Source organism: Propithecus coquereli, unplaced genomic scaffold, assembly GCF_000956105.1.
Source record: "Propithecus coquereli isolate 6110/MARCELLA unplaced genomic scaffold, Pcoq_1.0 Scaffold423, whole genome shotgun sequence".
In the NCBI taxonomy this organism is placed as follows: Eukaryota; Metazoa; Chordata; class Mammalia; order Primates; family Indriidae; genus Propithecus; species Propithecus coquereli.
In genome coordinates this window covers 842,276-862,305 of record NW_012149986.1, presented here as the reverse complement: position 1 = coordinate 862,305, position 20,030 = coordinate 842,276, and the positions used below count along the sequence as shown (strand labels likewise).

General features: G+C 41.8%; 1 protein-coding gene across 1 annotated transcript in view; it reads left to right on the top strand.

Moving 5' to 3' along the window:
* Positions 1 to 20,030, top strand: part of SHC3 (SHC (Src homology 2 domain containing) transforming protein 3) — a 173,718-nt gene that overhangs the window by 115,316 nt on the left and 38,372 nt on the right. The window contains exons 8-11 of the mRNA XM_012653563.1: positions 6,809 to 6,959; positions 7,898 to 7,985; positions 11,177 to 11,335; positions 14,714 to 15,009. Coding sequence (XP_012509017.1) covers positions 6,809 to 6,959; positions 7,898 to 7,985; positions 11,177 to 11,335; positions 14,714 to 15,009 — 694 coding nt within the window. The remainder of the gene's footprint in view (positions 1 to 6,808; positions 6,960 to 7,897; positions 7,986 to 11,176; positions 11,336 to 14,713; positions 15,010 to 20,030) is intronic.

The following is a 20,030-nucleotide window of genomic DNA, read 5'->3' as shown; positions in this document are numbered from 1 at the left end:
ATTTTTGAGTTTTGAAATTATTAATGTATAAAATACAATAATTTTTTATGTTGATCCTGTATCCTTCAACTTTGTTCAACTCATTTATTAGTCCTAATAGCATTTTTATGGATGCATTAGGATTTTCTATATACGAAATCCTATCATCTGCAAATAAAGATAGTTTTATTTCTTCCTTTCTAATCTCATGCCTTTTATTTTTTTATTATCTAATTGCCCTGGTTAGAACCTCCAGTATGATGGTGAATAGAAAAGGCAAAAGGGGACATCTGTATTATATTTCTAATCTTAGAGGGGAAGCATCCATTCTTTTAACATTAACTATGATGTTAGCTGTGGGCTTTTAATAGATGCCTTTATCAGAAATGTACATTTATTTCAAGTTTGTTGAGTGTCTTTATCATGCAAAGGTGCTAAATTTTGTCAAATGCTTTTTCTACATATATTGATACGATTACGTGGTATTTGTTTTACATTCTATTGATATGATATAGTGCATTAGTTGAATTTTGAGTGTTAATTAAGCTTGCATTACTGGGATAAATCCTGCTTTGTCATGGTGTATAATTCTTTTTATATGTTGCTAGATTTGTTTGCTAGGATTTTGTTGAAGATTTTTCCATCCATATTCATAAGAGATCTCGATATGTCATTTTCTCTTGTTTTGGTGTCTTTGTCCGGTTTTAGTATCAGGGTGTTACTGGCCTCAGAGATTGAGCTTGGACGTGTTCCCTCCTCTTCTATTTTTCAGAAGAGTTTGTGAAGTATTGCTATTAATTCTCCTTTAAGTGTTTGGTAGATTTCACCAAGAAGCCATATGATCCTAGGCTTTCCTTGAAAGGTAAGTTTGTTGATCACTAATTCAGTCTTTTTATTTACTGCATGTTTATTCAGATGTTCTACTTCTTTTTGAGTCAGTTTTGATAGTGTGAGTCTTTCCAGGAGTTTTTCCATCTTATCTAATTTGTTGGCATACAGTTATTCACAGTTCCTCTTATAATCCTTTTTATTTCTGTGCAGTTGGTAGTAATATCCCCTCTTTCATTCCTAATTTGCATAATTTGAATTCTTTCTTTTCTTGATCAGTCTAGCTAGGGATTTGACAATTTTGTTAATCTTTCCATGAATCAACTCTTGGTCTCATTAATTTTCTCCGTTGTTTTTCTACTCTTTATTTTATTTATTTCCACGTTAATATTATTTTCTTTCTTCTGCTTGTGTTCAGTTTGCTCTTCTTTTTTTAGTTTCTTAAGGTAGAAGTTCAGGTTATTGATTTGAGATCTTTCTTCTTTTATTGTATAGGTATTTTTTTTGGGGGGGGGGGACAGGGTCTCCCTCTCTCATCCAGGCTGGAGTGCAGTGGTTTGATCATAACTCACTGCAACCTTGAACTCCTCAGCTCAAGTGATCCTCCCACCTCAGCCTCCTGAGTAGCTGGGACTACAGGTACACACCAACACATCTGGCTAATTTTTAAAAGATAGCATCTCCCTATGTTTCCCAGGCTGGTCTTGAACTCCTGGCCTCAAATGATCCTCCGACTTTGGCCTCCCAAAGTACTGGGATTATGGAACTGAACCATTGTGCTTGGCCAAGTGTTTACACTATACAACAAAAGCACTTCTTTGGCTTTATCCCATAAATTTTGATATGTTGTTTTTCTTTTCAATCATCTCAAAATATTTTCTAATTTCCCTTGTGATCTCTTTTTTGACCTATTTTTTATTTAGGAATATGTTGTTTAATTTCCTTCTAAATGTATGTGATTTCCCCAAATTTCCTTCTAAAATTGATTTCTACTTTGATTCCATTATGGTCTGAAAACATACTTTGTATGATTTCAGTTCTTTTTTTGAGACTTGTTTGTGGCTTACCATATGGTCTATCATGGAGAATGTTCCATATGCACTTGAGAAAAATTTTTATTCTGCTGCTGTTGGGTGTAATGTTCTATAAATGTCTGTTAGGTCTAGTCGGTTTATTGAGTTGTTCAATCTTCTAGTTCATAATCTTCTGTCTAGTTATTCTATCTATTATCAAAGTGGCATATTAATGTGTCTAACTATTATTGTTGAGTTATCTATTTCTTCCTTTGGTTTTGTCAGATTTTGCTTCATGTACTTTGGAGTCTATTGTGAAGTGCATATATATTAATATTTATAATTTTATCTTCTTGATGGATTATCCTTTTATCATTATAAACTGTCTTTTTTCATCTTTAGTAAAAATTTTGTCTTAAGGTCTATTTTGTCTAAGATTTGTATAGCCAATCCAGCTCTCTTGTGTTACTATTTGCATGAAGTATCTTTTTACATACTTTTAATCTATTTACGTCTTTAATTCTAAAGTGTGTCTCTTATAGGAAGCATGTAGTTAGATCATTCTTTAATTCATTCTGCCAATCTCTGCCTTTTGGTTGGAGTGTTTAATGCATTTACATTTAATGCAATTATTTTTAGTTAGGATTTTTCCCTGCCATTTTGCTATTTTTTTCTATACATTTTATGTCATTTTTGTTCCCTTATTCCTCCATTACTGTTAGGTTGGTGCAAAAGTAATTGTGGTTTTAGCATTGTTATTATTTGCTGTTTGATATTGGAATACATTCTTAAATAAATGTAGTTATGTTATACATCATTTTAATGTACATTTCTCACTTTATGTTTTTTTGCTAATGATTTATTACTTGCTGTTTATTTGACATTATTTTACAGTATGGAAATGATGTTAGACAAAAAGAAAATTCAAGCGATTGATTTTCTTATTTGAGTTCAGAATGGGTCATAAAGCAGCGGAAACAACTTGCAACATCAACAACGCATTTGGCCCAGGAACTGCTAACGAACAGACAGTGCAGTGGTGGTTCAAGAAGTTTTGCAAAGGAGACAAGAGCCTTGAAGATGAGGAGTGCAGTGGCTGGCTGTCGGAAGTTGAGAGCAATCATCGAATCTGATCCTCTTACAACTACACGAGAAGTTGCTGAAGAATCAACGTGGACCATTCTACAGTTGTTTGGCATTTGAAGTAAATCAATCAGAAAGGTGAAAAAACTCAGTAAGTGGATGCCTCATGAGCTAATGGAAAATCAAAAAAACCGTCGTTTTGATGTGTGGTCTTCTCATAAGCAACAACAGCAAACTATTTCTTGCTTGGATTGTGATGTGTGCCAAAAAGTGGTTGTTTATGACGACCAGTGACGACCAGCTCAGTGGCTGGACCAAGAAGCTCCAAAGCATTTCCCAAGGCCAAACTTGCACCAAAGAATGGTCATGGTCACTGTTTGGTGGTCTGTTGCCAGTCTGATCCACTACAGCTTTCTGAATCCTGGCAAAACCATTACATCTGAGAAGTCCACTCAGCAAATCAATGAGATGCACCAAAAACTGCAAGGCCTGCAGCTGGCGTTGGTCAACAGAAAGGGCCCAATTCTTCTCCACGCGCGACCTCGTGTTGCACAACCAATGCTTCAAAAGTTGAACAAATTGGGCTACAAAATTTTGTCTCATCTGCCACATTCACCTGACCTCTTGCCAACCGGATACCACTTCTTTAAGCATTTCAACAACTTTTTGCAGCGAAAATGCTTCCACAATCAGCATGATGCCCAAAATGCTTTCCACGAGTTCGCTTGAATCCTGAAGCACGTATTTTTACACCACAGGAATAACAAAGTTATTTCTCATTGGCAAAAATGTGTTGGCTGTAATTATTCCAATTTTGATTAATAAAGATGTGTTTGAGTCTAGTTATAATAATTTAAAATTCACAGTCTGAAACCGCAATTACTTTTGCACCAACCTTTAAGGGAAGGTCATCCTCTTCCACCGAGCTGGAGCTTGTAGCTTTGGAAGGAAGCATATGGAGTGGTGAGAGAAGAAGGGGACACCCACCTAGCCATCCAGATCAGCTGAATCAACCCTGGCAATCAATGGGATGACAGATGCTGCAGCCCTATCATCCTCACATCCATTTTTGCACCAACCTAAGACCTCCTTTGATATTAAATAAATATTTTTCAAGTGTACCATTTAATTCCTTGTTGTTTATTTTACTATTTTTAAAAGTAATTTTCTTAGTAGTTGCCCTGAGGTTTACAATTTTCCTCTTAATTTACAACAATTTAGTTAAGATTGGCACCAACTTAATTTCAATAGTACACAAAAGCTTTGCTCCTATGTGGCTTCATCCCTCCATTCTCCTTTGTGCTGCTATCACCATGCAAATTACATCTTTATACATTACATGCCTTTCAACACAGATTTGTAATTATTGCTTTATTGAGTCGCCTTTTAAATTAGAGGGGTGAAATAAAAGAGCTATAGGCAAAAACTACATTTATACTATCTTATGTATTTCTCTATGTTGTTAACTTTACCATTATTCTCTGTTTCTTCAAGTTGATATGAATTACTATTTAGTGCCCTTTCATTTCAGCCTAAAGTACTTTTAATATTTCTTATAGGGCAGGTTTTTTAGCACTGAATTTCCTTCATTTTTATTTATTTGAAAATATCTTAACTTCTATTTCATTTTTGAAGGATAGTTTTATTGAATATAGAGCCCTTGGTAGACAGCCTTTCCCTCAGCACATGGACTATGTCATTCCATGCCTCTGGCTTCCATTGCTTCTGGTAAGAAATCAACTGTTAATATTATTGAGGAGACCGTGTACATGATGAGTAGCTTCTCTCTTGCTGCATTAAAGACTTTAAAACTAAAGAGTTTTAAACGGTTTGATTATGATGTGTGAATCTCTTTGAGTTTATCTCAAATTGAGGTTTTTTGAGCTCGTTAGATGAACAGAGCAATTTTTTAAAATCAAATTTGGGAAGTTTTCAGTCATTTTTTCTTCAAATGTTTTTTTCTTTTTTTTTCCCCTGCCCTTTTCAGTCTTTCCTCTCCGCAGGACACTATATTTTGTATATGTTGGTATGTTTAATGGTGTTGCATAGGTCCCTGGGGTTCTTTTCAATTTTCTTAATTCTTTATTTTTTTCTGTTCCTCAGACTGAATAAGCTCAATTGATGTATCATTCTTTCTTCTGCCTGCTCAAACCTGCCGTTAAGCACCTCAAATGAATTTTTTATTTCCATTATTAGAGTTTTCAACTCCATAATTTCTATTTGATTTATTATTATTTCTGTATCTGTATTGATATTCCCTATTTGGTGAGGCACCATTCTCCTGTCTAGTTTTTATGCATGGCTTCCTTTAATTCTTTGAACATATTTAAAGTGATTAATTTAGAGCCTTTGTTTAGTTAGTCTAAAGTCTGAGTTTCTCAGGGTCAGTTTCTATTAATTGCTTATTTCCTGAGTATGAGCCATACTTTCTTATTTCTTTGCATGTCTCATAATTTTTTGTTGACTGGAAATTTTAAATAATGTAATGTGATGTGGCAACTTGGGAAGTCAGATTTCTCCCTTCCTCAGGATTTGTTGCTGCTCCTGTTTGTTTTGGATGTTTGTTTTAGTGGTTTTCTAAACTAATTCTGTAAAGCCTGTATTCTTGGCCATATGTGTCCACTGATGGCTCTGCGTGGTTTGCTTATTGGTCAGCTAACGATTAGAGAGATATTTCCTTAAATGCCTGGAACTAAGAAGTCTCCTGGTCTTTTCTGAGGGGTTCTGTGTGTGTGCTTGGGGCATTTCTTCAACACTCAGCCAGGCAGTTGCCAACTCTACCCTAGCCTTCACTTTCTGCTTGGGCAGAGCTTCAAGGCCAGCGAGAAGTGAGAGTGTAGGGCCTTCTCACATCTTTACAAACAGGCACACAACGCTGGGCATGAACACAGCCCTCCATATGCCTGTGTCCTTCTAGATTCCCAGAAATATGTCAGAGCTTATTAAAGTTCCTATGGACATCTCATTTCCCAGCTTTTCCTTTTAAGCTTTTTGATTAACCCAAATGTTTTTGATTTGACCCAAATGTTATCCACTACCTCAGTGAGCCACAATGTTAAACACTTGCCTCTAGTTGTTTTTGACAAATGGCTCCTGGGGAAGAGACATTTTGCCCTGGGCAAGCTCCAGATCAGGTCAGGTCAAGTAAAGACAGCCTTGGGAGTTGGGTCTTCCAAGGAACCACCAGACATGTCAAATCATGACAGTTCTCTGGGACTGGGGCTTCGGCAGAGCATTCGTGCTGCTCTGCGCCTTCTGTGGCCACCAGGCTGCTGGTTTTCACTGTGACTGTGGGCTGTTGGTCTTCAAAGCTATCAGAGATGAAAATTGGACAATTTAAAATGCCACAGAGATACTACACTATATTGTTTGTTTGTTTTTTAAATAAAGTCTCCCTGAGTTGTAAGCTTTTGGTTAATTTTGAATTCTGAAAAAGTTGATTCTGACAAAAGTGTTTTTTTGGGTTTTTCTGGGGAAGTTTTCTTGTTACTTTTATGGAAGAGAGAATTTTCAGATGTCCTTACTCTGCCATTTCCCCTGATGTCACTACATCTCCATTTTTTAGTTGATTTTGTTTTGAGTAAATTTCATGACACTGAAATGTTTGCCCATGCCTTGAGGATCTGGCTATCCTTAGACATAATTTCTTTCTGAATTAAAATGTACTTTAAAAAAAGAACCTCTTTCAAACATGACTGCAGTTTTCTAATATGTGGAACTCTGAATAAGGCATGGATGTTTGCCCAAATGACCAACCTGTTTTTCATATATGCGTAAGATCTGGATGGTTGCAGGGGTACCGACTAAACTCTTTTTTCTTGGTAGCAGGTACTAACATTAGATTTGTTGGGTTTGACTGCAAGCTCAACTTATGGCTAAAACATTTGAAAATTCTCTTTTAACAGAATGCAGAGCCTGGATGAGCCATGGACGGAAGAGGAGGGGGATGGTTCAGACCACCCCTACTACAACAGCATTCCAAGTAAGATGCCTCCTCCAGGGGGGTTTCTTGATGCTCGACTGAAAACGAAACCCCATGCTCCTGACACAGCCCAGGTAAGTCTTATACTTTTTTCCTTAGATGTTAGCTAACTTATTTCCTTTTATTTTCTTCAATTTTATTTCAGGACAATGTTCTGTTCAGTTTTTGATGCAGTAACTCATAAATTCTCACAAAGCATCACAGTGCGTTAGCCAAATGCCTTGTGATCCCTGAGATATGAGTCTGGGTGTGTCCCTGCCTCCCTCACGAATCCTGTCATACTTTGATCTTAGTGAGGAGAAGAGAGAATTCAAGACTTTAAAAAGGCCTGGAGTGCTTTGGGTTCTCTGAAAAGAAAGTAGATATAGGCCCCTAAAATGATGAGAATTTTATGAGTTTTTCTATTTTATTTGTTCTCCTAATTTTCCTTCCAACTCAAAATTCTAGTAAGGCAATTGCTTTCTAGAGTTATGATATCCATATTTTGTTATAGGAAATTTTTAACATCACCTATCTGATATGAATGATGCTGATACCAATAAAAATGGCAAAATAACATTGAGCTCGAACATCTGACACTGAGAGGGAGTTTCCTGGTTTCAGAGGAAATTTCCTGGTTCACAGAGTGGACGCGCCTGAGTGTGAATGATTATAGACGTATGTGCTAAGTGGGAATTATGTTCTGACACATAGATACTCTCTAACTAAAATTTATTTTAAGGCATGCATATGGAAGAGCTTGATTTACTGTCACACTCGTGGAGGGGTCGGGGGGGGGAGAATGAAAACAAGAGGGGGCCATGTGTAGTTTTGATGGAGATGCAGCCTTTCCTCACACCCACACAAACTTATTTCCCAAATCTTAATGCCAGCCATGAGGCACGAGGGAACACCGGGGGTAACAAAGAATGCAGTCGCCCTTCGGGTCCTGCCTACTGTCCCGTGTCTTCCAGAGATGGATGAATGAGAAGAGTATAATTCTTTCTTTTTGTGTATTTGCATGTGTCTATAGTTTACAGGAAAAGAGCAAACTTATTACCAGGGAAGACACTTAGGAGACATGTTTGGCGAAGATTGGCAGCAAACACCTGTCAGGCAAGGTGAGAGGCAAGATGTGGCAGGTGAGGAAACAAAAAGCACTTTTAAAAAGTAACAGGCTTGCCAGTGGGTCATCCATTTCCTGTGGAGTGGCAGAGTGACCCCCTGAAAGTATTTGCTGTGGGTGGTGCTGTAGATTCCTGACTGGATCACGGAAATAGCAATAACGTTGTCACTGACATCTACAGGCACCAATCAGATAGTGCCACCAATCAGATAGCGCCAGGACAAGCTCATACCCCGTCTGCACCTACTGTCTCATGCACCCTGGGGACTGTCACCTCCAGGCTTCCCTGGCGGGAGAGCTCTCTTGCTCAGTGGTGCTGAGGAATGGATATCCCAGGTGTACCGTCACCAGTTTCAGATGGCAGCTGGTGGGGCGACTCGGAAGTGTATCTCCAAGTGCCCCAGCAAGGTTGAGCCCCAGTGGCTCCTGCAGCAACTTGCTGCCTTTCCTTCCTTGTCACACTCCCCTTCCCACCCCCCCCGACTGAGGGGCAGCTTCCTGAGGAGTGTGAAGACACCTACCCTAGGATGGGATCGATGGCACAGACCACGCCAGCGATATAAGTCTCTTGTAGGTCCTGGGTACTTTTGAAGGACATTTCTACTTCTTACCAAACATAATAACATGTACCTACGTCACACATTAAAAATAATTTAGATATAACTATCTAGTTAGATATAACTATTTATAATGTAGATATCTAAAAATAAACAACTTAGATCTATTGAGATGTAACTATTAATATAATAATTTGGGTATAACTAAGTATGCACTGCTAACTGCTCACGAGTCCGTATTCTCTAGACAGTTAATTCTATACATACATATATGTATAAACGTATCCATATCTCTCCGTATCTACATGTCTAGCTATTTTTTAAAGATTTCTTTTAATTTTAAAATTTTCCCCTTAAAAATTTTCACCACTCTGTCAATAGCTCTGGGGTCTCGGCTACCAAGTCCATAGAGTCTGAAGGAGATGGATTCAACTGATGCTTCTATGTATATAAATTAAATTTAATTTAATTTATTTATTGGTTTAACATTAAGGCTTATTCCTTTGTTATAGCCATTTGTCTCAGGGAGCAAGTGATGATAAACTTTAAAAATCTCCCCCATGTGAAAGAATTTCATGTGTTGCCTGTCGCAGATGAAAGAAGACCCACATTGCTGGCCTGGCCCATAAAACACAAGGTCTGGCAGAAGCCACCACATGGCTCTGCCTCAGAATAGGACGGGGACAGCAAGTCCAAGCCATGACTCTGCCAGTGGCGCCTTGTCACCGTGGGCTATTCATCTTTGTTCTGTACACATTTAAGATGTGTTTGTGCAGCATGTGTGTGCGTAGGCATATAATAACTGCTAAAGACTAATGGAGATGCATTACCTCCATTAGATGTTTACTTTATTATAAAATATGTCAGATTTATTTATTTATTTATTTTTTGAGACAGAGTCTCACTGTGTTGCCCGAGCTAGAGTGAGTGCCGTGGCGTCATCCTAGCTCACAGCAACCTCAAACTCCTGGGCTCAAGCGATCCTCCTGCCTCAGCCTCCCAAGTAGCTGGGACTATAGGCATGCGCCACCATGCCCGGCTAATTTTTTTCTATATATTTTTAGTTGTCCAATTAATTTCTTTCTATTTTTAGTAGAGACGGGGTCTCGCTCTTGCTCAGGCTGGTTTCGAACTCCTGAGCTCAAACAATCCGCCCGCCTCGGCCTCCCAGAGAGCTAGGATTACAGGCGTGAGCCACCGCACCCAGCCCAGATTTATTTTTAAATAGATTTTTTTGGCATGTTCCAGTTATTCCGTACAGACGGAGAGCAGATGACATAGAAGACTCACCAGGGCAAAAATCAGCCTCGCACAGGGTCCTGGCCTCGGCCTGAGACTCAGGACTCTCAGGAAATTTCAAACTCTTAGGTGGAAACAGCGAATATATTTTCCCATAGAACCAACAAGAGTGTCACTTATTAATTTGCTGATAGCTGTTCCCCCTAAATGCACATGAACTGTAGGTGCCCCCATGGTGTCGTCGACAGTTGGAAAGGGCTATCAGAAAGGGTATTCATTGGGCTTTTGATCTTCTCCTTTTTAAAGTTTGTTTGTGAGATTCTTTTCTAAAGCCTGCTTTGTTTGCAATGTATACAAACATGCAAACTGCGAATAGGGCCTGCAATTCGGGTATGGCCTCTTAAACATCGAAATCACGAAATCACGTTCATGAGCTTGCAGGTGGTGCTCCCCAGGGGAGGAATGTCAGCGTGACACTTCGTTCTCACGCGTACAGGCTGGGGGACAGTGGCGTGCTGGCAAATGTCCAGCAATGGGCTTTTGGGAAAGCTTTTTAAAAAGCCCGGAACCGACTCTTGCCAGCTGGATCGAGCTGGCTTTCACACACCACCGCCCATGGGGTATGGAAGACACCCTCTTTCCAGAACTGTGAACGCCGCAGGGCGTTCTTGCGAATGTGTTTATGTGAGTGGATCGGAGACAGAGCACACACAGAAAGACTCCGAGAGGGATGCAGGCAGGTGTTCTTGGGTAACACCTTTCATGCCACCTCCAGGTGACAGAACAGCCCTAGGCCCAGCCTCAGCACACCCACTGGCCAGCTGGGAAGTGCCACCAAGGCAGCATCATGTGTCCTCCGTAGACCCAGGTCAGCAGCTGTGGCTCTGTTTCGTAAGGGGGAGTCTCAGTCCCTTAGAAGGTGTCTCTCTAACCACAGAGACTGGACCGTATTGCTCAAACGGATGAATTTCTAAAGCACTCCCTTACACTTAAAAAAATATGAGAAATTAAAATCAGGCTGTGGTTCTGCTCAGTTATTTGATTTTGGAGTGTTTGTAAGGCAGAGGAGGAGAGCCTGGGGCACTGCTGCCTGCTCAGCTCCCGTGATCCTGGGCAGCGGGGCCCAGGATCTTTGGTAAGGCCGTCACGGTGGCACCAGTACGCTGTCCACCCTGAGGCTGCCTGGCACATCCCATGTTGACATGAGAGGCTGGACAGCATCCCAGCCAGGTCACAGTGGTGACAGGCTCGGAAGAGGAGAATTTAAGCGAGATGAGTTTTCTTGTCGGTAGGCTGAAGGAACTTAAGAAGTGTGGGGTGGATTCACTGAAGAGGCATGAATAATGTCACCATAATAATAAAAAAAAAAAGGCCCATTTTCTTGTTGCAGGGTCCCTGGACATCTACAGCATGCCAGAAGGGAAACCGCACGTGGCCCCCACGGGACAGGGACCCACCTACGTCAACACCCAGCAGATGCCGTCACAGGCCTGGCCGGCAGTGGTCAGCAGTGCCGAGAGCAGCCCGCGAAAAGACCTCTTTGACATGAGTGGGTTCCGTTGGTCTCTGCTTTCCATCTATTTTGAGATTGCCTTTTATTTGAAGTCTGGGCAATTACCAAATTTTCTGCTAGCAGGATCTTGATTAATAGCGATGATTAACTGCACTTTTCTGGGTGATGACTGGGCTTGTTTCAGGCTTTGGGATTACAGCCTTCTCTGCAGTAGAGTGGCAAAACAATTTCCCCCTCTTTTGGGAATTGACTTTCCTCCCAAAGATCTGCAAATATATTGAGACAAAAAAATACATAAATAGATGTATTTGTTTGTTTATTCGTTAAAATATTAATTGGCTGTTGCGTGCCAACTACTGTATTGGTTGCTAGGAGGCAGAAATGAAATGGTATGGCCTGTGTTTTCACAGAGCTCTTAGTCTGTTAATCAGACCAACATATAAGCAAGAAATGGCAATACTTCTCTCTAGTGAGAGTTCTCTCTCCCCCCGCCCCTCTCCAGATATTTATCGAGCACTTAGCTGTTTGTCAAATACTACTCTACTTGCTGGAGATACATAGGAAAACAGAGCAGACTAAGTCTCTACTCTCATGAAACTTCAGTAAACAACTAACTGTGCTTTACTAGGTAGTGATAGGTGCTCCTGAGTGATGGAAAATAAACAGATTAAGGAGAGTGATGGGAATATTGTAGATAGTGATACAGTGGATTGTACCACGGCTTTCTGTTTTCATGTAGACTGGGAAAAGTAAACCATGCACAAACTGATTAATGAAAGTAGAAACTGTAAATTCTTTAACAACAATTTAAAGAATTTTGAAAGAGATTCCCAAGCTCACAAAGAGCTTTATATGCTAAAATTTCCTTTTCAAATTCCTTGAGAATTTTATAGGCTAAAGAGGGAGGGAAGGGAGACTCGCACGGAGTGAGTTTCTACCATGCGCCAGGCACCTACTCTTGTTTTTGATTTCTGCAATGACCCTGCAGTTAGATATTATGATTACTGTTATTATTCATGTCGTACAAAGGAGGAAATGGAGACCTTAGAGGCTAAGTAACTTTACCGCTTGTGAAAGGCAGCCTTGCTGGTCCAATACCTTCTATTTGTGGTATTCTGTGTGAGAGAGGACAGGGTTAAGTGCTTTTATGATCAGGAAGCATCATGCCACGGACACTCTGTTCCTCCTCAGCCGCTTTGGCTTCTCAGACACACAGGACTCCCAATTTTCACTTATGAATGTCACCTGAGCCAGACTGTAGCATCCCAGTGCTTTGAGGCAGCCTAATCCATTCCCACCAGTCCCTTCATTTAGATAAATGTGGAAACTCGAGAAGTGTGAAGCTACTTCCCAAGATGCATAGCCAGGTGGTGCTCTCCCGCCTGTGCTCCAGTCGTTACAGCATCCCCCACCTGCAGTTTAGCAGCGGTATTGATGGTCAGACCATTTTTACTGTTTAATTTAGTCAGTTTACCAATGACTTCTGGCCCCAGAGCCTGAGGAGAGTTAGATTGGGCTGAGGTTTGAGATGGGAAAAATCAGAACCAGAACCACCTTTCCCTATCGATTAATTTCTACTCCTGCTCCCAAAACCAGAGAAGGGGAGACAGAAAGTAGAAGGGGCCTTGGACTGGGTGGTATCTATTGAAAAGTATGAAAATAAATAAAGCCAGCATTCCATGTTCTTTACCTTAAGCCACAAGAGCTAAATAATGATTGCTGATAGTGACGATGGTGATTGGTGGTGATAATATGATGGTAGTGATGATAGTAGTGGTGATGGTGATATGATGATGGTTATGGTAGTGGCGATGCTGTGATGGTGTTCATGGTGATGATGATGGTGGTGTTGATGATGATGGTGATGGTAGTGGTGGTAGTAATGATGATGAAGGTGGTGTTGATGGTGATTGTGGTGATGGTGATGATTATGGTGGCGTTGATGGTGATGGTGGTGGTAATGATGATGATGGTGGTGGTAATGATTCTGGTGATGATGGTGGTGGTGATGATGGTGGTGATGATGGTGGTGATGATGGTGGTGTTGATGATGGTGAAGGTGATGGTGGTGGTGATGATGATGCTGGTGATTATGGTGCTGATTATGATGGTGATGATGATGGTGGTGGTGATGGTAGTGCCAATAAAATGAACGTGGGGATAATGAGAATGATGCTGATGATGTTGATGATAGCGAAGGTGGTGATAGTGCAGAAAGAGAATAATACAAATTTTCAGCTACTCCAGGTTATCAGGAAAAAAGCAGGTAAAAAGAGAAAATCCACAAACATAATTTTTGCCAAAACTTTTAGTCTCTTTTTATCTCCACATCTGTCAAAGATTAACAAGTGTCAAAAAGACCAAACTCTGGTTTTATTTATTCACCTGGCTTTTGTCCATCCTCTACTAACATTTAACAAAGTGGGCTTAATTTACAGTATTTGTTGACTACTTAGAGAGTATGAACTGAGTCCACTGAGCAATGTGTGGCTCTGGGGATGCAGTTGTGCTCAGGCAAGTACTGTTCTTGTTCTTGTGCTGCTTGCATTTTACTGGGTAGACAGTGTAGTCTGAAATAATCATCACGATACCTTGCACTTGTATAGCACTGTGTGAGTTTTTCAGAGTACTTTTGTACATACTACCTTATTTGAAAATCGAACATTGAGATTTAATTAGACGTGCCTGGCTAGTTCTTTTGCTGCTAATGTTTGTTGCTGTTAAAGCAGCAATCTCATCATTCACACACGCCCTGCACTGAGAAGTGCGCTCCGAAGGTGATGAAGCCAAGCACGGGCTCAGGCACTCACACAAGAGCCTCTTTACACAGGGAAACAAGTGAAGGTCAAAGAGAGGTAGAGCTCCTAGCCTGGAGCATGTCACACAGGAAGCACCCAATAAATGTCAGTTTTCTTCTCTTTTTAAAAATTTGCCTGATGCAAAGACTTTGAAATAAACCTTTGGTGGGTTGGGCTTAGGTTTTGCTTGAAATCAAAGCTTTGTGGGTTATATTTTCCTTTGGTATTGGCAGGATTTTATTTAGAGTTTGTTAAAGAGGCTGGCTGATGTTCCAGAGAAAGTAGGTGGTGTGTAATATGCATGGCCTCTTGCAGCATGTAAAAATGAAGCCATTCTAGCTAGCTAGACAAAGGGCGTGCTTGAATCCTTGGCACAAGGCACAACTCCCAGCTGTCTCGGGAAGGCAGACTCATCAGAAAGTCATGCCAAAATTTGGGCTGTGCTTTTAATTGCTTGTTATGATGATTCTTATTATGTTACCAGCCAGTTATTTTCTCCAGTGTTTTTTCTCCCTTTGAGAGGAGTTGCCTTTGCATTTCCATCTCTCACGTTGTGTTTTTCATCATTTGCTCTTCTTGGGATTGACTTGTTGCCGGTAAATGTCGTTGACAACAGAACCTTTTGAAGATGCTCTCAAGAACCAGTCCTTGGGGCCCATGTTGAGCAAAGCAGCATCTGTGGAGTGCATCAGCCCTGTGTCACCCAGAGCGCCGGATGCCAAGATGCTGGAGGAACTGAACACCGAGCCTTGGTACCAAGGAGAGATGAGCAGGAAGGAGGCAGAGGGGCTGCTGGAGAAAGATGGAGACTTCCTGGTCAGGAAGAGCACCACCAACCCGGGCTCCTTTGTCCTCACGGGCATGCACAACGGCCAGGCCAAGCACCTGCTGCTTGTGGACCCCGAAGGCACGGTGAGCACACGCAGCGGGTGGGCATGCAGTCGGAACCTGCCAATGAGCACACACCTACCTTAAACAGTCTCCACTTTGGTCACTGCACTGGTGACCACCGCACTGCACTCCCTCCTCTATTCACAAGTGCCCGCCAAGTCCTCCAGTGGAGCCCAGGGACAGAGGACTCATGCTTTCAGGCCAGAGCTGGTGCCAGGAGCCAAAAGTCAGAGCCCCATGTGAGCTATAAAACCTGGAAACCTACCATGGCCCAGGCTGAAAGCCTTGACTTTCATGTCCTTTAAAGTAAATAAATACAGAAACTGGGAACATTTTTCTTCCGAACACACTCACACTGGACGAGAAATACAGGCTCCTGGGCTTTTATGTTTATCTCAAATATCTCTGAAAGTTGAATCACTGGGGATTTTATTTGAAGGCTGTAAAATGTGATGAAGCAGTAAATAAACCCCTGTTAAGAACCCGCATTCTCATTTCCCATTTAGAGAAACGATGCCTGGTGACGCTGAGGCTGGCTATACAATTGCAGCCAAATAATCCTAAGGGTTTGGCTCAATTTTTCATCTTCCAGTCAAGAAGTATATTTGACTTCAGCCAGTATATAGTTCAAGAATTGCCGAATTTAATAAATGCAATTAAAGCAACTTAACCACTGAGTGAATCCCAGGATTGTTGTTTAAAACGTTTTATCTAGCGAAAATGAAAAAGTGGAGTAGAATTATTAAATAGTAGTTAAGAACATTGCCTTCTCTGATTGACAGTTCTGGATGAAGCCTTTGTCCTCAGCTGGACTGGAACACAATTTAACTGTGTGTGTGTGTGTTACCTGAGATAGTCCATTACCTCAGGCGCCTAGATTGAGCTTCCTGAACACCTCGGCTCCTGGCTCTCCAGACATCGTGTCTGTATAGCTCCTCTTCCCTCTTCGCCAAGGCAACCACTGCCATGAATGTAATGGGTGTCCCTTCAACCCACCTGCTTTGTTTTTTTTTCAATTTATGTATGTACATCAGAGAAAATATATATTTTGTGTTTGCAACTTTTAGAAATTTGCAAACATAATATTGTTCCACAAATCCCATTTCATTCATTTCTTACTTTTTTCCCCAGTACATGTTTTTGGGATCTGTCAGTGGTTCTTCCTGTATTTCAGATGGTTACCACATGGGCTACCTGTGGTTCTGTCACATACATGGTCTGCACGTCACTACTGAGCTGTCTTTAGAAGGACACCTAAGCTGCTACAAACCTTCGTGCATGTTTTTCTCTGTACCTGGGGAAGGTCTCTCTGGGGCAAGAGACAAGAGTGGAGTTTTTGGTCATAGGATGTACATACATTTATTTCACTAGGGTTTGCATTCGTTTCTGGATGGCTCTGAGGAGCACACCAGCAGATACCCTCATTCTTCCTTGATAGTGTCTCTCTAGCTTTGCTAATCTCTAAGAATAAGAAGAAAAGGGATTTCTTGTTGCTTTATTTGCAATTCTTTGATTGCACCTCATTAGCAAATTAACAGGTTTCTTCTGTAAATTTTATGTTCTCCTCTTTTCTCCATGTTTTTCTTTTGACTTTCTTATTGGGCTTTATTGTTGAGCTTTTCAGCAATAGAATGTCCATTCGTATTCTCTTGCTTTTCCATCTGATAATTTTGTGGTGTTCTTCATCAAACAGAAGTCTTTCTTTGACTTCTGGGTGACTGAATTAATCAGTTTTCCCCTTGTGGTTTATGGTTTTGAATGTTCAAATTTTCCTCACTCACAAACCACAAACAGACTGTATTCTATATTTTCTTCTATTTGCTTTATAGTTTTACTTTTCACATTTAGGTTTTAATTCCAACTGAAAGTACTTTTGAATATGGTGTGAGATAGGGACCCAACATTTAAAAAATCTTTATGTAGTGAGCCAATTTCATGTCATTGGTCTTTCTTCTGCTGTACTGATGTTCCTCCTATAACATACTAAGTTTTCTATGTCGTGGGCCTGTTTCTGAACTCTCAGTTCTGTTCTAGTGCTCCGCTTACTCCTTGTGTAAGTACCACACTGTTTTAATCCTTACAGCTTTGAAACTGTCTTAACACCTGGTGGTGTGAGTCTTCCCTCTCAGTTCTCCTTTTCCTAAGCCGTCTTAGCTACTCTCAGACATTTATTCTCCTTTATTCTGATTTGAGAATCAGTCTTTCAAGTCATCAAAACCACATGTTGGGATTTTGATAGGACTTGCATTGAATGTATATGGATTAATTTGAGGGAGAACAGATATTTGTCTTTATTAGATCATCATATCCATAAACATGGCATAAGTTTCCACATATTTAGTTTTTAGGATGTATTTTTGATAGAATTTTAAAATTCTTTCCAGAAAGTTCTTCTGTTTCCTTTATTAGGTTATTTCCTAGAGTGTCTAGTTTTAGTCCCTGTTATAAATGGTATGTTACTTTGAGTTTCTTGTTCTCAACAATTATTGCTGGGGGGAAAGGAGTATGATGTGCCTAAAAATTCTGCAGATTCTAGTGGTTTTATTGAAACACTCATTCTGCCATAGCAAACATTGACAGTTTTGTCTCCTGACTTCCAAGGCCAACCTTAGAGGATGCCCTCACCTCACGGGACTAATTAGGAGTGCCTTCGAGGATTGACCAGGAGAGGGCACCCTTGTCTGTTGCTAACCCGAAAAGCAATGCTTGGAGATTTTGATCCAATAAAAATGATGTTTCAGGGGGAGGAGCCAAGATGGCAGATGAGAAAAGCCGCCAGTCAGAGTGTCTCTGCAAAAAAGATGAATTTTAGAAGAAAGAGAAAAAAATAAGCTAGCAGAGAAACATAGATCGGGTGAGGGTTGGAAGGAAGGGTGACTGGAACTACAGGAGACTCCATGGCAAGAAGTTGCGGAGGAGAACTGGAAGGAGAAAGGTCCCAAGAGGCTTGGAGACCAACGACAAGGGTAGGTGGAGCGGTTAACTTCCCCTCCCGTGCATCTCGGACTGCTGGTGGCTCCTGAGCGGCTGGAGAGACCTGCCGACACCAGCCCAGAGACGGCAGCCACCAGTGAGCAGTGGCCTCTTGCGGACTCAGCGCCGGGCTCCCAGCTCCCTCGGGGCACCTCCCTGGGCGCAGACCCGAGCCTAGCGGCAGACGCCATAGTGCTTCATTCTCTCCTGCCCCCTCCCTACCCGGGTGTGCCCAGAGAGACAATTTAGCCATCACACGGAGGCATCTCCAAGGAACGGCGCCTTTCCTTTTGGGGCCCTACAGCAGACTGAGGGGTACTCAGACTGCGAGTTCCCTACCTGCCAGCCCTCCCAAGTGCTACTTGCCTGGGGACTCCAGGAGAGTGGGGCAAATCCCGAGGTGGAGTGAAATTGATCCAGCTTGGGCACCCTGTAGGTGATTCAAGACCAGCACCCCTCCCCCTGGTAGGGTCAGGGATTGATCTCCAGGGTCCAGGGGACAGGCCTGCAGACCAGACCCCGTACACCCAGGTCACAATCGCACTACCCCATGGCACAGAAGAGACATCTGTGAAAGAACCTACTGAGGAGTGTGTGCCTTCAGGGGCAGATCAGTGAGCCAGAGGAGCAACCCTCCTCCCAAAACAGGGCTGTGCAGCTCAGGCTGTGATCCTGGGTAGGGAACCTCCTGGCCCACGTCACAGCCAGGGGAGATCCATTGGCCTGAGGTCCTGCTTGCTGGCAGAGGCCTGGGAGAGGCCATGGAGAGGGGGAGAGTGGAGGGGAGCGAGACCTGCTCCAGAGTGCGGGTCCTGGACAGCCCACCCCCCAAGCCTGGACTTTCAGCTGAGTGGAGCCATTTCAGCCCCTCCCAGCAGCTTTGCACAGAAACAAAGAGCAGACCTTTGACCCCTGCTAACAGCAGTTGTGGAGCCTGAGGGCAGGCTTACCCAACCCAGCCCCACCCAGACTCACTCCCGGTCCTGCCCCCACTGAAGTGGAGAATAAGGACACACCTGGAAGTCCCAGGGCCCCACCCACTACCCGAGGCACAAGAGGGCCTCTCTAGAGGAATAAGAGCTAGCTACAGGACCCAAAAACAGCACTGCAGCTCGCTCCTCCCAGCAAGTGCCACCTACTGACAGGGAGGTCATCCTGCACACCCTTTTACTGCATCTACTGATTCATCATAAAGGGTGTGGTCGAATCTCACCCACAAACACCATCTACTGGCTCAGAGACTAAATAGAGCGTGTCATTATCCAAACGAAACTCTGAAGGCAAGAAGGAACAACTGATCCAGATGGGAAGGAACCAGCGAAAGAACTCTGGAAGTATGAAGACTCAAACAGAAAGCACACCCCCACAGAGGAACAACAGCTCCCCAGCAATGGACATTAACCAAACTCAGAACACAAAAATGACAGAAGAAGAATTTCAAACATGGATTGTAAGAAAACTGAATGATATGCAAGAAAAAATGGATGACCAACACAAAGAAACCACAAAAAAAATCCAGGACTTGGAAGAAAAATTCACTAAAGAAATTGAAATATTAAAGAAAATCAAACCTGTCACCTGGAAATAAAGGACTTATACAGGAAACTACAAAACACTGTGGAAAGCCTCAAGAACAGGGTAGATCAAACAGAAGAAAGAATCTCAGAGATTGAAGACAACTCCTTCCAATTAAATAAGTCAGTCACAGAAATCGAGCAGAAAATTAAGAGAAAAGAAATAAGCCTACAAGAAATGTGGGATTATGTGAAAAAACTGAACCTGAGGGTGATAGGGGTTCCAAAAGGTGAAGAAGAAAACACGCAAGGGCTGAATAAGCTATTTGAAGAATTAATAGAGGAGAATTTTCCAGGCCTTGCTAAAAATCTAGTTATACAGGTACAAGAAGTTCAACGGACTCCAGGGAGATTCAATGCAAATAGGAAGACACCACGTCATGCAGTCATCAGATTGACTAAAATAGCCACTAAAGAGGCCCTTCTACTAGCTGTAAGGTGAAAGAAACAAGTAACATTACAAAGGAAAGCCCATCAGAATAACTCCAGATTTCT